Genomic DNA, 24,969 nt, shown 5'->3' with positions numbered 1-24,969 from the left:
ATTATGTAACTTGACTGTGGCTTTCAAAACTCTCATACCTGTTTTAAAAAATACAGCGAAAATGAATATGTTACTGTAGCATGTAACTCCTGCAAAATGATGAGGGGCCTCCTAAATTGTACCTGCAAAATGTGCATAGGAGCTCCTGTGTTTAAAGTGCTCATTTGCATCCTCCCTGTCGGGGGGGTTGGATTCATTGCTTCATTTTTCCATAGTTTTGGTGCGGTTGTTTTTTTGGTAATCCAAAATTGTCATGAGTTATATATTAGGTAGAATTTTAAGAAGTACTAAATCTTTTCATTAAAGCTGTAATTTTACACTGTGTTTTGTGATATTTGCACACCCTCAGCTCATTTCCCCATCTTCTGAGAAAATTCATCCAACTCATTTCCCTCTTGCCTTTTAGTTTTTTCTCTTTTATTTATTCATTGTGCAATGGGCCAGATTCACTGAGACCTGCTCTACACTGGAGTTTTACCAACTGCTGGTAGAGCTGAATCAGTGCAAAACCATACTTTAGACCTGATTTAACCTGGTGCAAGCTGATTTGTATCCATTTAGCTTATCCCAATTTGAAACCAGGGTAAGCTAGACCAGTTACTGCAGTGGCATAAAGCATGACTACAGTAGGAGTTTATACTTTTGCAGCTACACCAGTGACTAAAAACCAAATGTATAGATCGGAAGTGTGAGTTGGTGTAATTTAAACTTCTTCTTGCACCTGCAGTATGCATGTTACACCATGTTAGATTCCATCTAGACCAGAGTGCCAAACTCCACTTATCGTTGTGGTCTAAGGCCTGAGGCCTTAATTTGGGACTGTGTACACTCCATCTTCAGCAGAAGGCCCACTGACATCACGGAGAAGTGTACTATAGTTCAAGGGTAGAAACGGGCCTTTACATAATAACCAAACTTCTAGTTATTATTATTTGTTACATACTTAATTGACTCACTGTCACTCAGTGGGAAAATACGCCCACCATTTGGACGGCTGTTATTTCTATCCGTTGTTTCTCTTCCTTCTTCTCCATCTTCCTTTCTGTTTCTGTCCTTCTTCTCTGTCTTTCCTCTCTGCTCTTCGCTCTGCATTTCCTTCCCTGCAGTTGCAAATTCTCAATTCCCACCTCTCTCTGGACCTTTTTTCAATATCCCATTTCACTCTCTACAGTGATTGACAGTGCAATGATGACTTTAAAGTGTCATTTACTTGACACATTCTAGTGATGTGGCTAGAGTTCAAACCTGTCTCCTTTATTGTTTCAGGCTCTCTGCAGACTTAAGAAGAAAACACCCTCATGTAACATTTTTAAGGTTTTCTTCACAACCACAAGAGCTAGAATTTTACTTTTTAAAAAATGAAAGCTGAAATTTTGTGCAATCTGAATATGTCAGGAGGGCCAACGGCCACATAAATATATATTGGGCTGGACTGATCTAGCCCACAGGCTGTATTTAACACCTGGGTTCCATCTAACTGTCTTAAGGTCTGTCTGCACTCTGAAATGAATGGTGGTTTTTAAACGTGTTAACTAACATGCTGATTAAAATATTTTAAAACTTGTTGAGTTTGTCTAAATTTTCCAAAGATTCAAAATGTGGATGAAAATGTTCCTGCATGTTTTGGTCAATTCTCCTTAGCATCTACTGTAGACAAAGACAGTCATGTTTAAAAACAAGTTCGCTGGCTGTGATTAACCCCAGTGATAAACCAGAGACACCCTTATATTTCTTTACTTAGGATCAGTTTCTGCCACCCATACTCTGCAAGCAGTCCTGAAGTAAGGTACTGATTAAAAGTGACTGAGATGGTCCAATTTATACTTCTTTCTTAGACACACGGCAGAGTGGTGTCATGGCTAAGGCACTGGGCTAGGACTCATAGGATTTGGGTTTTATTTCTGACTCTGACACAGAATTCCTGTGTAAACTTGGATAGGTCACTTAACTTTCTGGTGTCTCCATATGTAAAATGGAGATTCTTCCCTCCCTGGTGTTGTGAGGCTACTTAATGAAAGTCTGTGAAACACTGACAGTACTATGAGAAATAGAAACACCTACACATGAAATTAAAATAAATTGTTACCCACAGAAAGATTTTGTGGCTCAGTTTGTCTATCTGGAATATGTTTTTCAAAAGAAAGTTGTCTTGTGTAATTGTGGGATACTTTTGGCTCTGACTCATTATACTGTTAATTTCTGGCTACAGCTCTTTGATTTCCTCCCCCCAATTTGTATCTAATGTGGAATGAAGCATTGTGGCATTTACCCTGTGTACTGAAACAATGTGGCAGTACTTTGATGTCCCCAAACATCTGACAAATAACCTGATTTTACTGTATAAAAGAAACATCATAACTGCTGATTTAATTGAGCAAGATAAACCAGAGCGAGACAGTTTGGGATTTCCTCCCCTCCCCCCAGGCTCTTTGAACTACAGTACATGTATTTTTCCTTGCAGTACAACCGCTACCAGCGCTATGGTGCAGAAGAGTGTGTGCTGCAGATGGGCGGAGTGCTGTGTCCTACTCCAGGATGTGGTGCTGGCCTGCTTCCTGAACCAGAAGTGAGAAAAATCGTATGTGAGCCAAGCAATGGACTGGGCTGTGGGGTAAGACTGTGCACTTTCCTTATAGCTCATTGGGAATCAATTGAGATTGCAGGATCTAACAAGAAGCTTAAAAAAAACAACGTATTTTCTTTTCACATTGATGACTCTGAATTACCCTTCATACCACAGTGAGATTCAGTAGCTTTCAATAAACAATTTTAATACCATGCCAGAGCATAGAAATCACTACTTTGTCATGTAAAGTATGTCCATCCCAGAATCCTTTGCTTTAATTGGTTTGAGAAGTTGCTGATCTAAGTAGTTACAGTGAGCAGTTGAACTGTGCAAATGACAAGCCAGGAGCTTTGACTTTTTTCTCCCAGCACTCAGCAAAATTGAATAAGATCTAGTGCAAACCATTTATTATTGTATTAGTACCACCCTTCTTAATTAGAGAGGGGGATGAAGGGAGAGAGAATGACCAGTCAATGATACCTCAGTGACATTGTGTGAATATTTTAAGAAACATAATGAAGATTAATGCAGAAAACTCTGTGCTTCATTGTCTCATTAAACCCATTTTTAACTAGGGATGTGCAGAATGAATGGTATTGTTAGGAAAACAAAATAAGCAGCATTTAAAAATATGTTGTGCTAAGAGGTCAGACCAGGTGAATCAGTCATTTTCTTGAATAAAATTACCACTGTATCTTAAAAGAAAAGGGCTGGAGGGGAAAAAGTTCTATACACAGGGCCCTACTAAATGATAGGTTGAAGTGACTAACTGATGCTGGTACCAAGGGAGTCCTCCTGTGCCTGATCTTATTCCTAAATTCATGCAGGTGGCGGAAGGAGAGAAAATATATATATTTATAAAATAGCAGCGTGCTGTTGCTGTTGTCTTTTTGTGGTGGAAAATGTACTTTTTTTACTGTGGTTTTGATGTTGCCCAAACTGATAGCACAGAAGAATAATTGTTTGCTGAACTAGGAAGTTACTGTAACTTTTCTTCTATGAGTAGGTTAGCATCTCTCGACCTTGGTACAACTTCCTATCTGTCCATGCAGTGGTGCATGTAAAACATTAAGTTCTCCAGTTCTCTGAACTGGCACAGGGCTACAAAATAAAGGGTGGCAGTGGAAAAGAAATGAGAAACAAGAACGACTAAACAAAAAGAAATACCTCAGATTAAATTTCAGGATTGGTTAAAAAGGATAAAATCTAGGGCTGACGATTAATCGCAGTTAACTCGCATGATTAACTCGAAAAAATTAACTGCAATTAAAAAAATTGTGATTAATCGCACTGTTAAACAATAGAATACCAATTGAAATTTATTAAATATTTTTGGATATTTTTCTACATTTTCAAATATGTTGATTTCTATTACAACACAGAATACAAAGTGTACAGTACTCAATATTTCTGATTATAAATATTTGCACTGTAAAAATGATAAACAAAAGAAATAGTATTTTTCAGTTCATCTCATACAAGTACTGTAGTGCAATCTCTTTATCAAGAAAGTGCAACTTACAAATGTAGATTTTTTTGTTACATAACTGCACTCAAAAACAAAACAATGTAAAGCTTTAGAGCCTACAAGTCCACTCAGTCCTACTTCTTGTTCAACCAATCACTAAGACAAACAAGTTTGTTTACATTTACGGAGATACTTGCTGCCTGCTTTTTATTTACGTCATCTGAAAGTGAGAAAAGGCGTTTGCATGGCACTTTTGTAGCCGATGTCACAAGGTATTTACATGAAAGATATGCTAAACGTTCGTATGCCCCTTCATGCTTCAGCCACCATTCCGGAGGATATGCTTCCATGCTGATGATGTTCATTAAAAAAAATAGTACATTAATTAAATTTGTGACTGAACTCCTTCGGGGAGAATTGTATGTCTCCTGTTCTGTTTTACCCGCATTCTGCCATATATCTCATGTTATAGCAGTCTCGGATGATGACCCAGCACATGTTTGTTTTAAGAACAGTTTCACAGCAGATTTGACAAAATGCAAAAAAGGTATCAATGTGAGATTTCTAAAAATAGCTACAGCACTCAACTCAAGATTTAAGAATCTGAAGTGCCTTCCAAAATTTGAGAGGGACGAGGTGTGGAGCATGCTTTCAGAAGTCTTAAAAGAGCAACACTCCGATGCAGAAACTACAGAACCTGAACCACGAATAAAGAAAATCAACCTTCTGCTGGTGGCGTTTGACTCAGATAATGAAAATGAACATGCATCGGTCTGCTCTGCTTTGGATCGGTATTGAGCAGAACCCATCATCAGCATGGACACACATTCTCTGGAATGGTGGTTGAAGCATGAAGGGACATATGAATCTTTAGTGCATCTGGCATGTAAATATCTTGTGACGCCAGTTACAACTGTGCCATGTGAATGCCTGTTCTCACTTTCAGGTGACATTGTAAACAAAAAGCAGGAAGCATTATCTCCTGCAAATGTAACTAGACTTGTTTGTCTGAGCGATTGGCTGAAGTAGGACTGGGTGGTCTTGTAGGCGCTAAAGTTTTACATTTGTTTTATTTTTGAATGCAGTTAGTTTTTGTACATAATTCTACATTTTGTGAGTTCAACTTTCATGATAAAGAGATTGCACTACAGTACTTGTATTAGGTGAATAGAAATATACTATTTCTTTTGTTTTTTTACAGTGCAAATATTTGTAATTAAAAATAAGTATAAAGATAGCACTGTACATTTTGTATTCTGTGTTGTAATTGAAATCAGTATATTTGAAAATGTAGAAAACATCCAAAAATATTTAAATACATATTTTATTATTACTTAACAGTGTGATTAATCGCGATTAATTTTTTTAATCGCTTGACAGCCCTGATACAATCACCAATAATTTTTGCTCTACTCTGTACCTTAAAGTGATAAAAATCAAACTGCATTCTGTAGCTTGATTCTTCAACATTTTGAATCTGTAGTTGCTCTGTAAATAAAATGTACTTAATTTAAAGGTTATACATATTGACCTGTTTAGCGAGCTGTTATGTTTTCTTTTAAGGACTCTCTGCTTTAGTAGTTACTGACCAGATTATGAGACTTGAATTTTATCTGACTAGTTGTTTTGGGTTAAGAGAAGAGGACACACTTCACTGAAGCAAAGTTTGGATATTAGCCTGGTCTAATGAACCACATTCTGGGCACTCCCCCAAAATCCACACCCAAGCGTGAGAGAACAGGGGAGAAATTGGTGGCTCTGAGTCCCTCTCTGACTCTGCAGAAAAAAGAAAGTCCTTAGAGAAGATTTTTTTCTGCAGAACCCCCATGGCAGGAATCATGTGATGCATTCTATGCCATGACCTCGGGACCTCAGGGTGTAGTCTACATGTATATAAGTTACCTGATTTCAGAATCAGGGCCACAGATAAGAAGTTTTCTTTACCACCGTGTAAAAAAAAGGACAAAAGTTTGGCACAAGTATCTTTGCAGATAGTAGTATACCGTATATACAACAATTTACAAGTTCAAAAGAGGGCCATAAGACAAATGGTTGGCTGTGCATTCTAAGAGAGAAAGTATTAACTGTCTTTTTATATGCTTCTGTACAGTGTCCATTGCAATCAGGCTTTGATTCTTTTAAAATAAATAAGAAGAGCACTGTGAATCTGGAGCTGTTTGTTTTTGACTGGAGGAGCATTATGGAGAAATCTTTTCCTCAGTTATGAACAGTGCTCCATATGTAGTGGTGCCACTGATTGACCTTCAATCTTGGCTAATCCTTCACACTTTTTATTACTCATAAAATATTAATTAATTTCCCAAGGTATTAGCATTATGCACTGTTTTGCTTTCATTGCTATTCAACAGACCTATCTCTCTACTTTTACTGCTCAGATGTAAAATGTTGACATATTTAATACAAGAAAACAGCAACAAAATATGAAAGACACTACAGATTGTACCAACTGGCCTGGGTACAGGAAAAGCTGTGGTAATCAAGGCCCGTGAAAGCTCTATAAATAAAACATCTTTGTCTTGTTTTCTATCATCCTAAGATATTACTTCCTATATATCAAAGAAAAGCTTGGCATTAAAAACTGAGAACCTGCTGAGGTTAGAACTGAGCTCAAAGGAAAAGTATATTAGTGGCTTATTAAAATGGATGCTTTAGTATACACATACAGTCCACACACCTGAAGAATTCATACCACTCATCTTAATTTATTATAGTGAGAAGTAGAAGAGACTTTTCAGGTTCAGATTCTCTCATAAGAAATGGTCCCTTTGTATCACTCCAGCAGCAAAAAAGGTTTGTAAAGCCAGCAGATCCAGCCAGACAGGGATTCCCTTAAAATGGAGGGGAAATCCTTGGATCATGTAGAGCCAGCATAGCTATAATTTAAGCCATTCTCTCTCCATCTCCACCTTTGGTGTACTGTGCATATTGGGGGCATGGCTAAGAGCAAGCGTACGTAGCCGGAGTACTACTGTGCTCCAGTGATCCCTGGTAGCAGACCTTTCTACTTGTGGCCAGAGCCAGCCAGCCCTAAAGCTGCTCTAAACTAAGATGGGGACTGGGCTGGCTGTATAAATGGCTACAGGATCAGGGAATCATAATGTGTATCTTTGTAGCCCTTCCTCCTGCCCCCCTCAGCTGATTACAGAATCCACAAGTGAGAATCTCAGCCTTACTGTGTGACATGTTAATAGTGACATGAGAAATATTGTACACTTGAAACAACAATACAAAAATTGACTCTTAAAATTCCCTCTGTTTTTCAGCAGATTTCATGTTCTGTAAGGAAAGTCCCACTGAATAACCGAGTTCTTGCAAAAAAAAAAAAAATTAAAAAAAATACATTCCCTTCCTGCAAGGCAGGTAGAATTTTAAGACTGCAGTTACTCTCTAAAAAATAAATTATATTCAAGTACAATGTCTTATTATTAGTATTCCTTTTCCATAGGCCAAAATAGCTAAGGCTAGGTACTGCATGTATCAGTTTTTTATTCTGTTTATTTCCTTTTTGATTATTTTTCCATAGTTAAGGAAGCATACACCAAAAGCAATCAAAATAGTCTGTATATCATCTGCAGTGTATTCTCTGGGGACCCTCAGAGCCCAGGAAGCCTGGCAGCCTGCAAGGGAGGCAGCTGGGGAGTCTGGGAGCCAGGCAGCTTGCCTCCCTGCTGGCTGCCTGGTGGGCCACCGGGCAGTCTGCCTTCCTGCCTGCCTGGTTTATTTTGAAAGTTTTGACTGACTCAACACATTCCCCCCGTTTTCTGTTAGAAAACTGTTCCACTGGAAAATTTTCAACCAGCTCTAATGTTAAGTATAATAGCGTCAAAATGCAACGTACAAAACAACAAAATACAAATGCAGGTAGTAGAAAACAGCTTTGAGTTCATATAGCTGTCACTTATAAGTATTCTCTTTGACAAAATTCAGCGCAAATGCAGTGCATTTCACTGGTCGGCATGCTCCTTATTTGTGGGTAACCTACCATCCTTAAGCCATTTGATTTTAGGACAATGTTTCATATTCAGTACCTTGTCAAGAATGATTTAAAAATCTGCCTAAGGAAGAAGACTTTATTTGCAAACAGGGAGCTGTTCAGTTAAATCACATGTGCCTTTATACTTCATCAGTGGACATGTAAAATTAGACATTTTTAAAGATATTTAAAAATATAAAGACAGTCAAACCTAGTATTGGTATTTCAGAAAAATACTTGCAAGCCACATAAAATGGATTTTTTCCCCCAAACTACTAAGCTCTGTAGTCAGATGAGTGAAAGATAATGAGTAACAAAGAACTGTGTGTGCAACAATCTGAAACTTTGCCTCCGTTTTAAGATGAGGAAAAAAGTGATGATAGAGCCTGGTACCCTAGATATGATCTCAGAGAGAGAAGCATTGGGTTTGTGAAAATGATAAAACAGAAAAAATACCTCAAGCCTTATACATCATTTGTGAAGCTTTAAAGTGGAAATCAGGAAGACAGCCAATATCCACTATAAAATTGAAGGGCCACTCTTCATTATTATAGTTCATATTTCTGTTCTTTTCCTACATTTTATTACATTTGTGCTTTTAAGAAGGTCTGCCATAAATACATTATCATGGACAAGGTAATGTTTAAGGATATTGTTGAGATTAAGGAGCTGACTCACAGCAGAAGTGTTTCAGGACATCATATTGTGACTTTTTTCAAGGGGAATGAAAATGAGACAGACATTTTCCATTATTGCTAAATGCTGAGTTGCTAGCATTATGCCACAAGCTCTAGGCACTAATCATGTATTGCTTTCTTCTATTGAGTGGGTACTCTAGCCTCTAGAAAGTGGAATTCCATCTTGTTGACACATTGTGCTTCAGTAGCTAAGCAAGTTGTTTCATTGCTAAAATATGACAAGCTTTCATAGAATGACTGAAATTCTCTTTTTTTTTTTCTGGTAATGTCTAACATGGTTTGTAATGATCTGTAAAAACATAGGAGTCTTTAACATGTGGTGGAATACTGATGAGTTGAAATAACGCCCTTATCCTATAACAACACACTGAAATTAACATGCCGTACCACTGACAAAGAACATCATTTCCAGTGGCTATGCCTTGCAGTATTGAGATTCATTGATCTTGTGACAGATATGAAATTCAGATGTCAGCAGTGACTGGATAAAGCATTCTGGAGAAGGTTTCCATTAACAATGGGGATGATATTAGTTCTTAGTGCTAGAAAAAGCAAAACAAATAGTTTATATAAGGAGAACAAATCAATTACTTATACTCAGTTCAGTATGTCTAAGAATACATGTTTTTTCTTTTACCTCTCAACTGCACAGAGAACTATATGATAGAATGGCAGTAGAAAACAAATGAGTGTCTCTGTGACCCTATTTGTACTATAGCTAAAACCATGCTAGCCTCGTATAGTTTCCTTAAACAGTGTGGGAAGGCTTTTGGGGGGAGGTGAGCGGGGAGCACAGATGAGAGTTGCCTGATAATTGTACCAGCCAGATGCATACAGGCTACCAACCTGTACTTTTACAACAAAGTTCTGACATAACTATATTCACACTGGTCAGGAAAGTTGTGTTAGGAGAAACCATGGTTAAGTCTAATTATTGCTAGAAGTGATAAATCAAAACTGGAACCTGCTATCCAGTACTGTGTTTGTGCATGTGGAGGTGCCGGGGTGGGAGGGAATAAAACTGGATCCGTTTCTGAATCCACCCCATTTGCTTTTGCAAAAGAAAAATAGAGCCATTTTATCCATTTCTGTATGAAACACAAGTGGGCTAAAACTGGCACCACTTATGTTGATCCATTTTTAAGTTGAAAGTTGAAATAAAATGGGGCTTTGATTTAAATCACCTTTTAATTTTGGTTTTAGGGCTGTTTCCTGAATCTCAGTCCTTTACCTAGGCCAGTAGACCACAGTGCTCCCCTGAAAAGTCATTTAAGATCTGATTTTTGGAGGTGCTCAACACCCTGATTTGCCACTGGCTTAGTTAGGAGTTCTGGGTGCTCAACCTGCCTGCTTCAGTTTCTCCACCCGTAAAATGGGGGAAATGACATTTACTGTAGATGAAATGTGAAAGTGAACATGATAGACAATGTTTGTGGCTTCCAGTAGATCACCTCAAGCATTTATTTTACAGATTTGGAAAAGAGGCTTAGAAAGGAGAAGTGATTTGCCTCATAGACACTGTGATCTAGTGAGCAGAGAGAACTCTCAATCCCCTTCATTCTGTCTACTCCAAGCCAGTTGAACAGGGTATCCAGAGTGATGTCTGGAGGAATGGAGACAGTCAGAGAGGTCTTCTATAGCTCAGCCATTATATTACATAACATTAATGAAGTCTGAAGTCCAGGTTTAAGTGGCACATAAAGCTGTATGCAATTGCAGGCTTGGCCTCTTTCACCGAGAGAAACTCCACTGGGTGGGTGCGGAGACACTGCAGACCACCTCTGATGGAGGGAGGTGTCACTGTATGGCCAGTCAAGTAGGATGTTGGGTGTAATATCAGTAAAGAAGGGGAGGTAAAATCTGATTGCAGGAAGCTCCAGTGGATTCTTCTTGTACATGAAACCAAGCCCTGTCTGCCGGATGAATGCGTATCCTGATCCAGCCTACCATTTCTAAAATCATAAGAAAAAGGGAAAAAAAGAAACTCCAGTCCTAAAGGACTCCTCTGAGACCATAGGGAACATCTGAGGCTCTCCCCACTCATGATATGTCCTTGTAAACTGACTACATTTTTAAAATAGATAAGGCAAATAAAAATGAATTTGTAAATTAACATAACTGGCGATAAAGGGGTGAGATTTTGCTGTGAATAAAGATGTACATCATTGAGCCATAGGAGATGACCCAATAATGCAATCAACTAAGAATGTGTTTTCTGGGATTGGAGGAGATGAAAGACAGGATCCTAATTATGTAACAGGCTTATTTGAGCAATCTAAAAACTTCACATTTGACCAGGAATCCAAAACACAAGCTGAATGCAGAAGATTATTTATATATGCAAAATAAATAAATAAAATCAAAGTAGGCTTATATAGAGCCTTTCATGTGGAGGCATCCTCAGGGATTTTGGAGTCACACTATTGTATTATTGCATTATTGTAAAATGCAGGAGCTGCTTAATCAATGAGAAAAGATGGAATAAAAAGGCAGGATTAGAATGATAAGATTTAAGATTAGAATGAGCCTATTGACCTAACATCGTGGTTTAGCCACGGTAAATTCAAAGTTCTGAATGCACAAGAATTAAAAGGATGTTCTCCTATATCTCTGGCTTAATTTTTGGAATAACCAATGGGCCAGTTTCAGAAGAACTTAAAAATAATCAGAAGGCTCAGAGGCAGCAGCTCCCATAAATAGATGCATATAACAGGTCCCAATACAAGCATTGTTTTCTACAGTTTTTATAGCAATTCTGATCTGGCATTGTTCTACATCTACTTTATACTCATGTAAATGACTGCACAAGACAGAGTGGAGAATCAGGGCCTGAATCCACTCTGCAAATTAAAATGTAAAGAGTAGTAACAGTTGTAGCCTATGCTACCAGGATGTGTCCAACAGAGTTAGTGCCACCTAGGACTGTCAATCAAGGCATCTGCTGTGTGACCTTTGTGGGTCTGTATGCGCGCAGAGGGGACTCCTGGACGGAGGTATGCAGGTCTCAGAATCTTGTTTATGGTTATAATTCATGTGACAGGTTCCTGTGTACCTAACCAATCAAGAGCTGTTGTAAACTTGTTTATCCAACAGAGCTCAGACTCCGTGTTTCATTGGTTACTTTGTTTATATATACTATGTGCTGTTACCAGTTCTTTGGAGCTATCTGCTGGTCAGGTTACTCCACCGTGACTCGCCTTGAAGTAGAGCTCTGGTGCCTGTAGCCTCACATCCTTAATAAAGAATGTGTTAAATACTTACCTGAGTTCCAAGTAGTCAGTACCCGGACGGACCAGGAGGGTAGCAGGTGGAACCTGAGGGAATTACTACTTCCCAGAGGAAGAATAGGGGGTTAGCTAGATAGACAGATAACCCCCAACAGCAGTTTGTATAAATGTGGAGTCTATGAAGACTTGTTTCAGAGAAGCAATAATATGAAGCTCTGCCATAATGTAACCTTTACAAAAACAAGCACAGTCCCATGTAACACACTGAAAGCATTGGCCAAATTCTGGCAATTTTCCACTGGTTGATCAGAGAAACCCCTAAACAGTTTCTCTACATTGTTGTGAATGTTAAACAGGATTGATATTAGGACTGATCCCTGTGGCAGGCCATCATTGAGCGTGCATGGCTTGGTGACCGGGTCATCAAGGAACACGTGAAACCTACAATTAGTCAGAACTTCTTGGAATAACTTTATCATTGCATTGCATAGGATAATTTTGCTGGTTTGCAGGAGAAGGCCATTCCTCCATACAGTGTCACAGGTGGCAGATAAGTCTAAGAAAGCTGCCCCAGTCTTAAGTTTTCACTGGAATTCTCACCTCAGTGTGTGGTATTAAGGTTAATGGTTGGTCAGTGCAGCTGCAGCTTGGTTGGAAACTCACTTGTTCATTTGGTAACATTGCTTCCAGAACCTGCATAATCCTTGCCAGTAATATTCTTTCCCTGAGCTTGTACAACATGCAGAGAAGTGATATGGGTCAATACAGTGATGGATTACTGGTGAGTTCTCGGTCTTAGCAATGGCCGTAGATTCTCACCAGATCCTCTGGACAAACCCTGAGGAATGGATATCAGAGAACAGCATTGCCTACCATTTCTGTCTCTTGGCTCTGAGGTTTTTAAGAAATTCCGGAAAAGACACCTTCATGTCCTGCAGCTTTCCCAAGTGGGAAATCTTTGTTTACCTCTTCAGCCGTGATGGATAATGATGTGGGGAGGAAGTGGGGAGTGAACCGACTATTTGTTGGCGAACTCTATGCATTTTGTGCTTAGTAGATTTGTCCTCTACTGCTTTTGAGTTCATAAGAAGCATTCTTGTAATTGCATCAGCTGATACTTCAGGATTTTGAATTTTCACTGGGTTTTCAGCCCCATGCTGATGCAATAATAGCTAAACTTTGCAGCTGGAGTGAGTAAAGTCCAGAGCTTCAGTCATCTTGCCCTATTTTCGATAGCATGCTAAATTCCGTGATTCTCGTAAGGAATTTCAGTGTTCAGGTCTCCAGACATTTGGTAGTTCTTTAATAGCCTATCTTTTTTGATAGCCACTGGAGATGTTTTTTCGTGCAGTTATTTGAATGAGCTGGGTGAAGCGAGTGAAATTTTTGGGCTTCAGAGGAATCACATTGATGGTGGCCTGAATTGTGGCAATGAATCCTGGCCTGTTTGCCTTTTGAAAGTTCACTCATGGTTTGGGCGATGACCTATTTACTGGGAGTTCAGTCCCAATGCGAATTATCACTTATTGAGGCTGACTGTGCAGTGGCGGGCATGGATGAGTGTTCACGTTGCACTCTATCAGTACCCAGCACAGGCGGGGGAAGCTAATGGCTCCAATCAGTGGACCAAATTCGGTGATGAATCCTGGCCACATGCCACCTGAAGCATGTTGTGCATTCCCTAAGAAGGAGACTGTGTAGAAAGTTTGCAAGATTGTGCTGCCTGACCCATTTTAAGGTTAATAATGTTTGCATTGATGGCCAATTTATCTGACTGTGATAAGGTTCTTACCCCAGAATCAGGCAACACAGAGCTAATACTATGGAGTTCAGTGTCTTGTGAGGACTGTCAGGGTGGATGACAGGGACACTCACACTGAGGGCAAAGTAAAGCCTTAGAGATCTTTATTAAAATAATGAACAAAGCCAGAAAGGACCCAAGCCACATAAAAAGGCGGAGATAATACAATATCAGAGTTATCTGTGGTAGCATTCTTTGCATAAGCTTTTAGAATTGCATACTCAAACCCTTCCTTGAGGACCTGGTGGTAAGAGACAAAGGGGCCAGCCCTGTCTCTGACATGCCAACGGATCAAGTTCTTCAACTAGCTGAAGGATCAAGTAGTTGAAAGCAGATAGTGATGGAAGAAGCCCAGAAAAAAACTGACCCCAGACCACATGGTGGCTGCCCTGTTATAGGGCCTGAGCATCATCTGCTCATGCTCAGTCCTCCATGCCCAAATTTAGCTTTTCACCCACATAATAATGCAGTGTACTTATCCTATAGGGTAACATATTGATATGTGTAACTGCCATCTTAACTCATTATCATACTTGTTACCCCTTGCTTAAGGAGATTTGCGATTATTTCGTCCATGTTCCTTGCAGTAACATTTACTGGTACTTTCTAACTCCTACCATTGAGCAAGCTCTCGTTAGTTCCCAAAAATCTAAAGGTAACCATAGGCCATTTATCTGTGCCAAAGGCTACGGCCTACTTAACCACACTTATGCTAATTTATGCGTAAGCTAACATTTTATAGGATACAGGCCTGAAGGTTTCTTGGGGTACAGCTGAATATAATGAAAACCAGCTTAATATAATAAAGACAAGACATTACATATAGTAGACAAGCTTGCCCTATTGGGCTACAAATGGTTCTGGATGTGTTCTGATGGATTCTGAACTGTGTCTTTGGTGAGGAAGCAGACATCTGGACTGTAGTCTCTGATACAGTGGGCAGAATGAAAAGTGCCTTTTTTTTTTTTGGCGTTGAAAAGAAGGTATGTCTTTGTTTGTGACCATTCTGCATGTGCCTTGCCCTGCAGTATCATTGCTTCGATAGACTGAAATCATATGGTCACTAAAGAAATCACAGATGTACTTAGCCAGAAAATAAGATGTGGGTATGGAGGGAGAAGGCCAATTTGTATTAGGGGACTTATACACATTAACTACTGTTATCTTGCAAATAATTGAGCTGGCAAAGGCTCCAGAATTGCTCCGGGACTCGATCATGTCATAATCCTCAATGCCCTGCTTGAAGAGGTATATGGCAAGTCAATATCTTGGGTGATGGAAGGAAGCCTCCAGATTGTAGCTGACAATCCAGCAGCATGATTCTTGAGTGTCATCTTTGATATGGGTTTCTTGCAGTGCAATGATGTTGATCATAATATGAGCTAGGTAGTCACGTTTAGATTGGGACACACCTTCAACATTCAATTGGCAAATTCGTAGAACTGGGTGTACAGTTCTCTTAAAGTGACTCTGGGAGGAGTACTTTTTGCATGGGAGCCATTTCCATTGCTGTTCAATCCAAGACTTTGGTGAATGACATTGATTATGCCTTGGCGCACAATAAGGCAGACCACAAGAAGGTTGTCATCAACCTTCCCCAAACATCATGACAGAAATTTGTCTATGCTGATGACATTTCTCTGACCACACCATCATGGGATTTACCTATCATAGAAGAAATCCTAACCCAGAACTTTAAAACCAGGGAAGCATATTTCTTATATTAGTGGCTAAATCCAAATCCAGCAAGACTCTTGTGTCAGCACTCTGTCAAAACAATTGAGAGGCTAGGGTAGAACTGCATACGTACTTTCGTGGCCAGCAGATAAGATTCCACCCCCAAATATCTTGGTGTGATATTATACTGAAACTCACAAACCACCAACACCTGAAAAACGTCCATGACAAAATACAGATCCATGTAAGCCTCATCCAGAAATGGGCAGGAACAATCTAGGGACCCAATGTAAAAACTCTATGGATCTCTTCACTGGCCTTTGTCTACTCTACCACAGAATACAGCTCACCTGTCTGGACACAGAGCTCCCACAAATCACTTGTTGACTCTGAACACCACCACGCAGATCGTTACAGACATGGTAAAATCAGTGCCACAACTGTGGCTTCCTGTACCGGTGCACATCCCCCCCACCTCAAATGTTCGGTGACATGAGAATCCTTTAGGAGTCCCAGTGTAGTTGAGGGAATGTTGTAGATTGCTGACTCACTGGCGAAGTGCCTCCTGCTGGTTGTCTGGGAATTAGCTCAATTCCAGCATTCAGAGAGCCTCCTGGTGGCCGGTGTCTCTCCTGCCTCAGGCCCCTGTGTCCCTCCTGGACCCTGTTGCCCCTTACCTTGGGGTGCTGCCCACAGCAGTGCCCCCACACTCTGGGTCTCCCTTCCCAGGGGAACTCCCTCCCCCTGTGCCCACCTTGCCTCAGTGGCTACTGCCAGTTGTCATCTAGCCCCCTTTCTCTGGGGCAAACTGCAGTGTGTAATGGCCATTCATCACTGGCAAAGGGGTTGGACCAGCTTCCTCTGCCTATCCCCGGACTGCACTTCTGCAGCCCCAGTACCTGCTTAGGCTTTTAACAAGGCCTCAGCCTGGGGAGTTGCCAGGCTGGAGCTCCCCAACTTGTCTTGCCCTTCCCCAGCACAGTTCTGCTTCTGGTACCCTGGGCTCCCAGGTAGCTAGGTCCTTCTCTCTCCAAGGCTGGAATGAGACTGACCCAGCTCCTCCCTTATCATTATATCAGGGACAGTTGTGGCCTGATTGGGTGTGTTCACAGCTGTGGCTGCCTCCCCAAAGCAGCCTACCTCAGCTGCCTTTAACCCTTTTTTCCTAGTAGCGAGGTAACTGCCCCACTACAGGGAACAAGGATCTTTCAGTACATGAAGACCTAAATAACATACTGAGATTCTGACACAAAGTAAAGGTTACTTCTGCAACCTTAGTTCTACACCCTTACACATGTTACAATATATTTAATTACATGGTCCCGTATGGTTATTTTCTCATTTACTGTCCAGATTGGATGGTGCACAGTGAATGAAAAAAGTTCCATGGTTCACTCTGGGCCACTGGTCATGTATTAAAGTAAGGGAGTCCCTTCACCCCACTGTGTTATCTGCTTTGATTGCAAGTCCAGGCACTGGATGGAAAGTAGGCTTCATGGGATGGCTATTCCCACTTGCGAGCAAGCAGGCAGTGAGGGGTAGATATGGAGCCTTGGCTGGAACAGAGCTTAATTAGCATGACTGGGAGGTCATTTACATCTTGTAAAAAACTGCAGTAAATCTTCCCCCAGAAGCAAGGGGCTGTGACTTTCTGAATAACAGTTCCTTCCCAGGGGCATAGCAGCTATGTGCAATTTCTTATAAGGTCTTTGAGCAAAGGATCATCATTCTACCCTCAGTTTGCAATTAAAATTGTGTAGAGGTAGAGTAAATCAGTTGAAGACCATGGATTTACTTTGCATTTGCATCAGGGTAAGAGGAAAATTTGGTCCTCAGTATACAGGTTACAATACTTAATATACTACAATATAATATTTCTAGGTATTCTATATAAAATTGAGATAGACTGGCTGGTGTGCAACGAATGAGGCAGGTGTGCACTCATTGAACAGCAAAAAATAGTGTTAAAAGGTTTACAGATAATCTTATTTATTTAAAAAACTTGTAATTAAATGTAATTACAGAAAACAAATCATCTGTTTAAATTTTGTAAGTAGGAAGCAATTGTGCTGTGCACAGCTTTTCTTGTCACTTCTATTTCAATAAGTCATTTAACAATACGTGTCACATGCAGAACTTTATTTCAAAACTATTTCAAATAAATGGCAAAGGCACTATTTCATAATCGGAGATCTCTATGCATCATTTTGAAGTGTTAAAACAAAGCTGTTTTTCAATTATCAGAGTTCAAAAGAAACATCTGTAAATGTCTTAATTGCTGAAAATGCATCCATTTAATCTTGGATAACTCAAAAATGGATGAAGAGATGATGTTTATGAAATGTCAATTAAAAATCCACTCCTGAATAAGAGACTAAGCATTGAAAGCTTTAGTCCAAAAGGGAACATTTGGGGAAAGCTACAAGTGAGTGAAAGTAGGTTTAGGACAGAAGTTGCAGCTCAGTCTTAACAGCAGCATTACCGTTGCAAAGCAATAATACAGAGAGTAAAGAAAATGTTTTAAAGTCACAAATGATTGGTGAAAAGAAAATAAATTTAAAATAACGTATTCCAACTAAACAAGACATCTTTTGCACATTTTAAAAAAATACTCTGAATTTGGAGAACGAACATCTGTAATTCAGTGAGAGTTGTGAGAGATAATAGAAAGCTACAATACAGTGTGTGCTTAAAAGAACATGATAAAGAAGAAAAAATAAAAGGGAAAATTCTGATGTGGATAATATATTATATCACTGAATGTGGAGGCCTTGACCAAGGGCAGAGTGTCATGGTTGGATAACCATGTCTCTGTTAACTCCATTATATCCACACATTTCTCAGAAATTAAATCATTGAAACCACTGGCTTTTTTCCCCCCCAAGAGCTCTTATGTTAAATTGGGTGACATGCACTGCAATGATAGAAAATCTATTCTGCTGACACTTACAAGACATGAGCTAAGAGATAAAGTGGAAAGTGTTAAGATACTGGTGGCTCACTTGTTCAAATGGAATCAGCTGGCAAAATTGCTTGGTTAACCTTGCCATGGTTTTCCCCCACACACAAAAAGCACAGCACAGTAATATATATTGGCCTTATCTTTCTTAATATTTTTAATATTTTATTTGAAACCAATACAAAAATCAGATATCCAACATCAAGATATGACGGTGATGAGCTCCTTGTAATACCTAGAGTAGATACATTAAACATGATTGATCCTTGGAATACACAAAATCCTTGTATTTCCTTCACATGCCGTTAATCCTAACAACAATGTACAATGCTGAAGATGATCTGCAAAGGAAAAAATAATGGTTTGCGCCTTGTTCATTAAAATATATAAAGAAGGCCAGATAGGGTTTCTTTCACAGGATTGGGATGTGTCAAAAATGACTTTTCCCACTTATTTCTCCCTTTCAATTAAAAGATATGTAAAGTTTTGTCTGTCTTCCCTTTTTTTGCTGGAGGACTTCTTGTATCTTTTGAACTTTCTGAGCCCTTACTTTAGGAGGTGGGCATGAATTTCTAATGTTAGAAAACAAGCCAAAAAACCCCAAACCCACCTTTCAAGCCTTCTCTATACATCCTAAAGAAGCAAAAGGCACACACCAATGTTCTTTTGCCTTCACGGATAATTATTTTAATGGAACATATGCAGTCTAATAAAAATTTGAAAATTATCTTTCTGGAATTATTAGAATTAACAATGAAAATAAATAATAAGGCTAAATAAGGGCTCAGCTGCCCAGAGTAAGGGGCAAGACATAGCTTCACAGCCTCAAGTGAGACCTGGGAAGGAACTGTAATCTTGGTTCTGGATTCTTAAACTTGTAAGGCCGAGGCATGCCTAGCTGTAGTTTAGCCACTCAGTGGAGTAAGGACAAGAAAGACTCACCCTGATTTGCCCAGCATGGACTCTCCATATTTTAGCTTGAACATGAGGAGGGAGACCAGGTTCTGTGCCACTGGTACTATTCCTCAAGCAAATGGATGGGGAGAGGGTGAAACGTTGTCTCCACTCCCCCCAAGGTTGCTGAGTTGGTGCAGAGAGGAAAGTAAATTAGACCCAATCCAGTGCTGCCCAGGTGGCAGCATGGAAGAAATACCCACTCTCCATTCTCTTTGGCCACCTGCTCAGCCACAGTGAAACAGCTTCTACGGCCTCCCATCAGAATATCTCATAACCCAGTGGTTAGGGTACCTCACCTAAGAGGTAGCAGATCCCTATTCAAATCATTTCTCTCCTCCCAGGTGGAATGGGGACTTGAACCAAGGGTCTCCCAAATCCCAGGTGAGTACACTAAGTTAAAAGTAATGAGGATGCTGCTCCTGTTGCCTGCCTTCTTGCAGAAGCAGTATAGGCACCTCACTCCAAGAGAGGGTCCCTGGCTGTGAATTCCTAGCAGAAATAAGTGCCTTCCTGCATCCCAGGCTTTGGTGCCTGTTTCCATGAGAGGGGTGGAGCTTAGCACACCCCTCTCTGGTTGGCATCTCCCATTCTCTACCTCAGGCAACTCCCTGCCTAGCGTGCTGGCTTCTGTGGGTCACACTGTAAGGCCCCATCTCTGCCCATGAGTTGCACAGGAGTCTAAGGACCTAGTTCATGCTTTGTAAATCCAGTAATTTCCTAGGCCCCTAAAAGTTAGGCATTGCGATACTCAGTCTAACTCCTTTTGTACATCCAGGTATATGTCCCTTTCCCTAAAGTCCCCTGCTCTTTTATTTGAGATTAAGCATGCAGAGTCCTCTCTTGGTGCCTCCTCCTAGACTGGAAGTTGGGGAGAGAGAAGCAGACCTGTCCTGAAGGCAGTGGGATGGGAGGAGAGAGGCCTCTGAAGACACCATTGGTAAGGCCCTGGACCTGTAGTTAGGTTAGGGGGTTGGGACTGAAGTAGCAAACTGAGGGGGGTGGGGGTAAGCTTCATATGGGAGATGGGGATAGGAGTCAGCCTATGGGGGAATTGGGGCATCAGCACAATGGGAGTATACAGGGAGATAGGTTCAGTATATGAGTGGATGGGTGCATCACATTTGGGTACACAAAGGGAGGAAGCCACCTTGTGGGGATGGCTGGGGATTCCAGTAGCTTCACTCCCTGACTTGGACCTCACTGGCTACGGAGAGCTCTCCAGTGAGGGGAGAGTGCATCTTCACCCCCTTCACTAGCCTAAGTAATGGGGAGCTGCCTCCATTGGCTGGGAACAGCAGCTTACACCTGGACATTTGTGGGGGTTGGGAGTTGGAGTTCTACCTGCTACCCATGCCGAGAAACTAGACTTTCCATCAGCATGTGTAGTAGCTCTGATTGGCTGCCCTTCTCTAGCAAGCAGGGGAATGGAGAAAAACAGCCAATCAGGTTTGGTTTTCTTCACAGATGCACAGAAGAGTCTGAAAACCCATAGTCTATAGGGAAAACTCATAGACATGTCAAGTCTGAGAGTCACTATAGGTGCATACAGAATGGTTAGATATGTAGAGCAGGGATGGGTGCGCAGAATGATAGGCTATGTGTATTTGGAATGGGGAGTTTTGTGCATGCAGAATGGATGGGTAAATGTAGACTGAATTGGGATAGTTGTGGTGTGAGTTATACCTGCAGTGTGTGAGAGAGTGGGCATGGAAAGAATAGGAGTAGGGTGGAATGAGTTGGTGTGAAATGAACGAGAGTTGATATATAATTCTTAAATGTGAGGGGAGTCTATAAATGGGACAAACAGGAAACATGTCTATACCATTTTATGTAAATCAGCATATATTAATGTGCATTATTGAAATTTATGGTAATTGGGATCTACTGGATTTTTGTTTTCAGATGTTTGCAGATATGAAATTTTTATCTCACACTATGAAAAAAAGTTTCATCCAGCCATAACATAATGTAATAATTACCTAGATTTTTCCAGGAAAATGTTTCTTGTTTGGAGAAGAGAGTGCTTTGTTGGCGGTCTATGGAGTGCCATTAATCTGAACCAGTAACTGGCCACATCTTCCAGTTGTAGGAATGATTATGGGAATGGAAGAGGTTGTAACTGATGAGTTAAATAAATCAGAAAGGAAATAAACTTAGCAATAAATGTACATTGAAATAATAGCTTTTTATGCTCCTGTGGTTCCCACCAATGGTGTTTTCATAATATACATCACAAACATTCACTGTCCAGGGAAACACATTAATGGTATTGTATTGTTTTTAGTATAAACCAAGTGGTGCTTATCCCAGTGGGATATGACATTAACTATTAGCAAACAATTTCTTACATGATTTCAGTCAACAGAAAGCTGAAGAGTTCAATCTCCATTTCAGAGTGTGACATATAACTATTCAAAAGTGCATTAAAGGACATTTAAACCATGCAGAACATTCCAGCTGAAGAAATGGCACGTGGCAGATATCAATTGCTCTAAAACCATTCGCAAATGTTACTTGATTACAAAAAATGTTATCTGTGTAAAATTAACATTTTCTAATTCACTCATTCAGGAAAATTATCATCTGGATTTCTCCATATGGATGACCAAATGTTGGCTCCTGAGTTTAAAAAAAATTACGTCTCTACAGACTGAGGGGGTTTCTCAAAACTAACAACAGTTTTCTCTACACACAAAACAGTGAAACAAAACACACAGTAAATTAAGTCAGATTATCATTATATTTTGTATCTAGGTAGATATTTTTTATGAACAAGGGGACATTCTATTTTGAACTCTATAGTCTTTGCCTGAAGACAAATATGAATGATGATGCCAAAGATTTTGTGTGAAAAGGTCACTGCTTTGCTAAGACAAGAATCATCTATGCCAGTAACCCATACATTAACAATTCCATATACTGTTCCTAGAAAACTAGGTAGTCCTTTTAATGGCCCCACATGAAACCAAAGGAGTTGATGTAGCAGAACTTTGCACCAGTATTAGTTGTGTCCTTATCAATACAATCAATAGTTTTCTTCAAGAAGAGTTCTGTATTTTTCTTACTACACTCCCAACCCTGCCGGGTATAGTATACCCTAGCACTGTGTGGGATTTTCTGCCTTTGCGGCTGTCATAAATATAAAGGGAAGGGTAAACACCTTTAAAATCCCTCCTGGCCAGAGGAAAAACCCTTTCACCTGTAAGGGTTAAGAAGTTAGGATAACCTCACTGGCACCTGACCAAAATGACCAACGAGGAGACAAGATACTTTCAAAAGCTGGGGGGAGGGAGAAACAAAGTCTCTCTCTCTCTCTCTCTGTCTGTGTGATGCTTTTGCCGGGGACAGAACAGGAATGGAGTCTTAGAACTTAGTAAGTAATCTAACTAGATATGCGTTAGAGTCTGATTTCTTTAAATGGCTGAGAAAATAAGCTGTGCTGAATGGAATGGATATTCCTGTTTTTGTGTCTTTTTGTAACTTAAGGTTTTGCCTAGAGGGATTCTCTATGTTTTGAATCTAATTACCCTGTAAGGTATTTACCATCCTGATTTTACAGAGGTGATTCTTTTTACTTTTTCTTTTATTAAAATTCTTCTTTTAAGAAACTGAATGCTTTTTCATTGTTCTTAAGATCCAAGGGTTTGGGTCTGTGGTCACCTATGCAAATTGGTGAGGATTTTTTATCAAACCTTCCCCAGGAAAGGGGGTGTAATGTTTGGGAGGATTTGGGGGGGAAAGACGTTTCCAAACGGACTCTTTCCAAATTATATCCCTGCTAGACATTTGATGGTGGCAGCAATAAGTCCAAGGGCAAAAGGTAAAATAGTTTGTACCTTGGGGAAGTTTTAACCTAAGTTGGTAAAAGTAAGCTTAGGAGGTTTTCATGCAGGTCCCCACATCTGTACCCTAGAGTTCAGAGTGGGGAAGGAACCTTGACAGCAGCATACTTGGAATGACCACAACCTCACTTCTTTTCAAACATTCAATAAATTGTGCTACCTCACTTGGCAGAGCAGTCAATTGCCAGCAACCAAGAACCACCTCTTTGCCCTCGAGATGTGTGTCACAGTTATGGGGCTAACTGCACCTTTGATCCCTCCAGGTCTCTTCAGGTGCACCCCCAATGATGTCTTAAGCCTCGAGCCATCATGTCTCTGTTGGGGTGGAATCATACAGTTCTCCTCCTCTGAGACCAGGCCCTGATCTGTAGCCTCCTATGATCAACTGTGATTACCTCAGCAGGTGTGATTTATCTTCAGTACCTGCAGTTGTGTTCCCTTGGGGAGCTATGGCAGTGGTAGCCAGTAAGCAAATATGCCTTTTTAAAGCAAAGTATTATTCAGTTAGAATAAAAGCATGATGTTGCACGCCATATGATTTTATGAAAATATGATAATGAGTGTGAATATAATGTAACTGGAATATGCTTCCTGCAAAAAGTCTCTTGTAAGGTATCATTACAAATCTTATAATCTACTGAGTGTGGTCATCCTATTTGTATAAATGTATCATTCTTGTATCTAAAACTAGAAATATGAAATATAACTCTGCGTCCTATTGTAATTATTGCAAAGTGTGGGCCATTAATGGTGGTTTGGAAACTTGATGGCTCCCATCAACTAGGACAATTGGTTGTAAGTGGCTCTGTTTACTTGCAAGCCTTCCTGTGAGTCAGGCCAGGAAGAATGAAGGCTTGGGGTCTCACAGGACATGTGACCATGCCACCTGTTACTGGAATCCATCTTAAACCTGGTGCTTTTCCATTTAGAAGAAGGGGTGGGGACCCAGAGAGACAAAGATTCCCGTCTTGTGCCAAAGCTATATAAGGGGGTGGAACAGAACAAGGAGGTTCCAGTCATGAGAAATCCCCTAGTTACCACCTAAGCTGGAGCTAACAAGAACTGTACTGGGGAAAGGATTGGGCCCAGACTAGGAAGGAATCCAGTCTGTGAAAGAAGCTTACTGGAACATCTCTGAGGGTGAGATTTTATCTGTAATCAGTTTCTTTGTGTATTAGGCTTAGACTTGCGTGTTTTGTTTTATTTTGCTTGGTAGCATACTTTGTTCTGTCTGTTATTACTTGGAACCACTTAAATCCTACTTTTTATACTTAATAAAATCACTTTTGCTTATTAATTAACCCAGAATAAGTAATTAATATCTGGGGGAGCAAACAGCTGTGCATATCTCTCTATCAGTGTTATAGAGGGCAGAGAATTTATGAGTTTACCCTGTATAAGCTTTATACAGAGTAAAACGGATTAATTTGGGGTTTGGATCCCATTGGGAGCTGGGTGTCTGGGTGCTGGAGACTGGAGCACTTCTTAAGCTGTTTTCAGTTAAGTCTGCAGCTTTGGGGCATGTGGTTCAGACCCTAGGTCTGTGCTGGAGCAGACTGGTGTGTCTGGCTCAGCAGCACAGGGTTCTGGAGGCCCAAACTGGCAGAGGTAGTCTCAGCACATCAGGTGGCAGTCCCAAGGGGGTCTCTGTGACCGAACCTGTCACAAAAAGCATCATAGAGAGAAAGATCTTCAAACAATAAAACAGACTGTGTGCATGTCTGGCTTACCAGGAATATCTCCATCTTCCGCACGGAGATCCTGGTAGGTCTAATCTTTC

At 40.3% G+C, this 24,969-nt stretch overlaps 1 protein-coding gene across 1 annotated transcript in view; it reads left to right on the top strand.

Moving 5' to 3' along the window:
• Window positions 1–24,969, top strand: part of PRKN (parkin RBR E3 ubiquitin protein ligase) — a 1,223,721-nt gene that overhangs the window by 1,036,765 nt on the left and 161,987 nt on the right. Inside the window, exon 9 of the mRNA XM_074948732.1 lies at window positions 2,462–2,611. Within this exon, the coding sequence (XP_074804833.1) occupies window positions 2,462–2,611 (150 nt within the window). The remainder of the gene's footprint in view (window positions 1–2,461; window positions 2,612–24,969) is intronic.

This window comes from Natator depressus, chromosome 3 (assembly GCF_965152275.1).
Source record: "Natator depressus isolate rNatDep1 chromosome 3, rNatDep2.hap1, whole genome shotgun sequence".
In the NCBI taxonomy this organism is placed as follows: Eukaryota; Metazoa; Chordata; order Testudines; family Cheloniidae; genus Natator; species Natator depressus.
The sequence above is the reverse complement of the archived record's forward strand: the minus strand, read 5'-3'. Positions and strand labels throughout refer to the sequence as shown.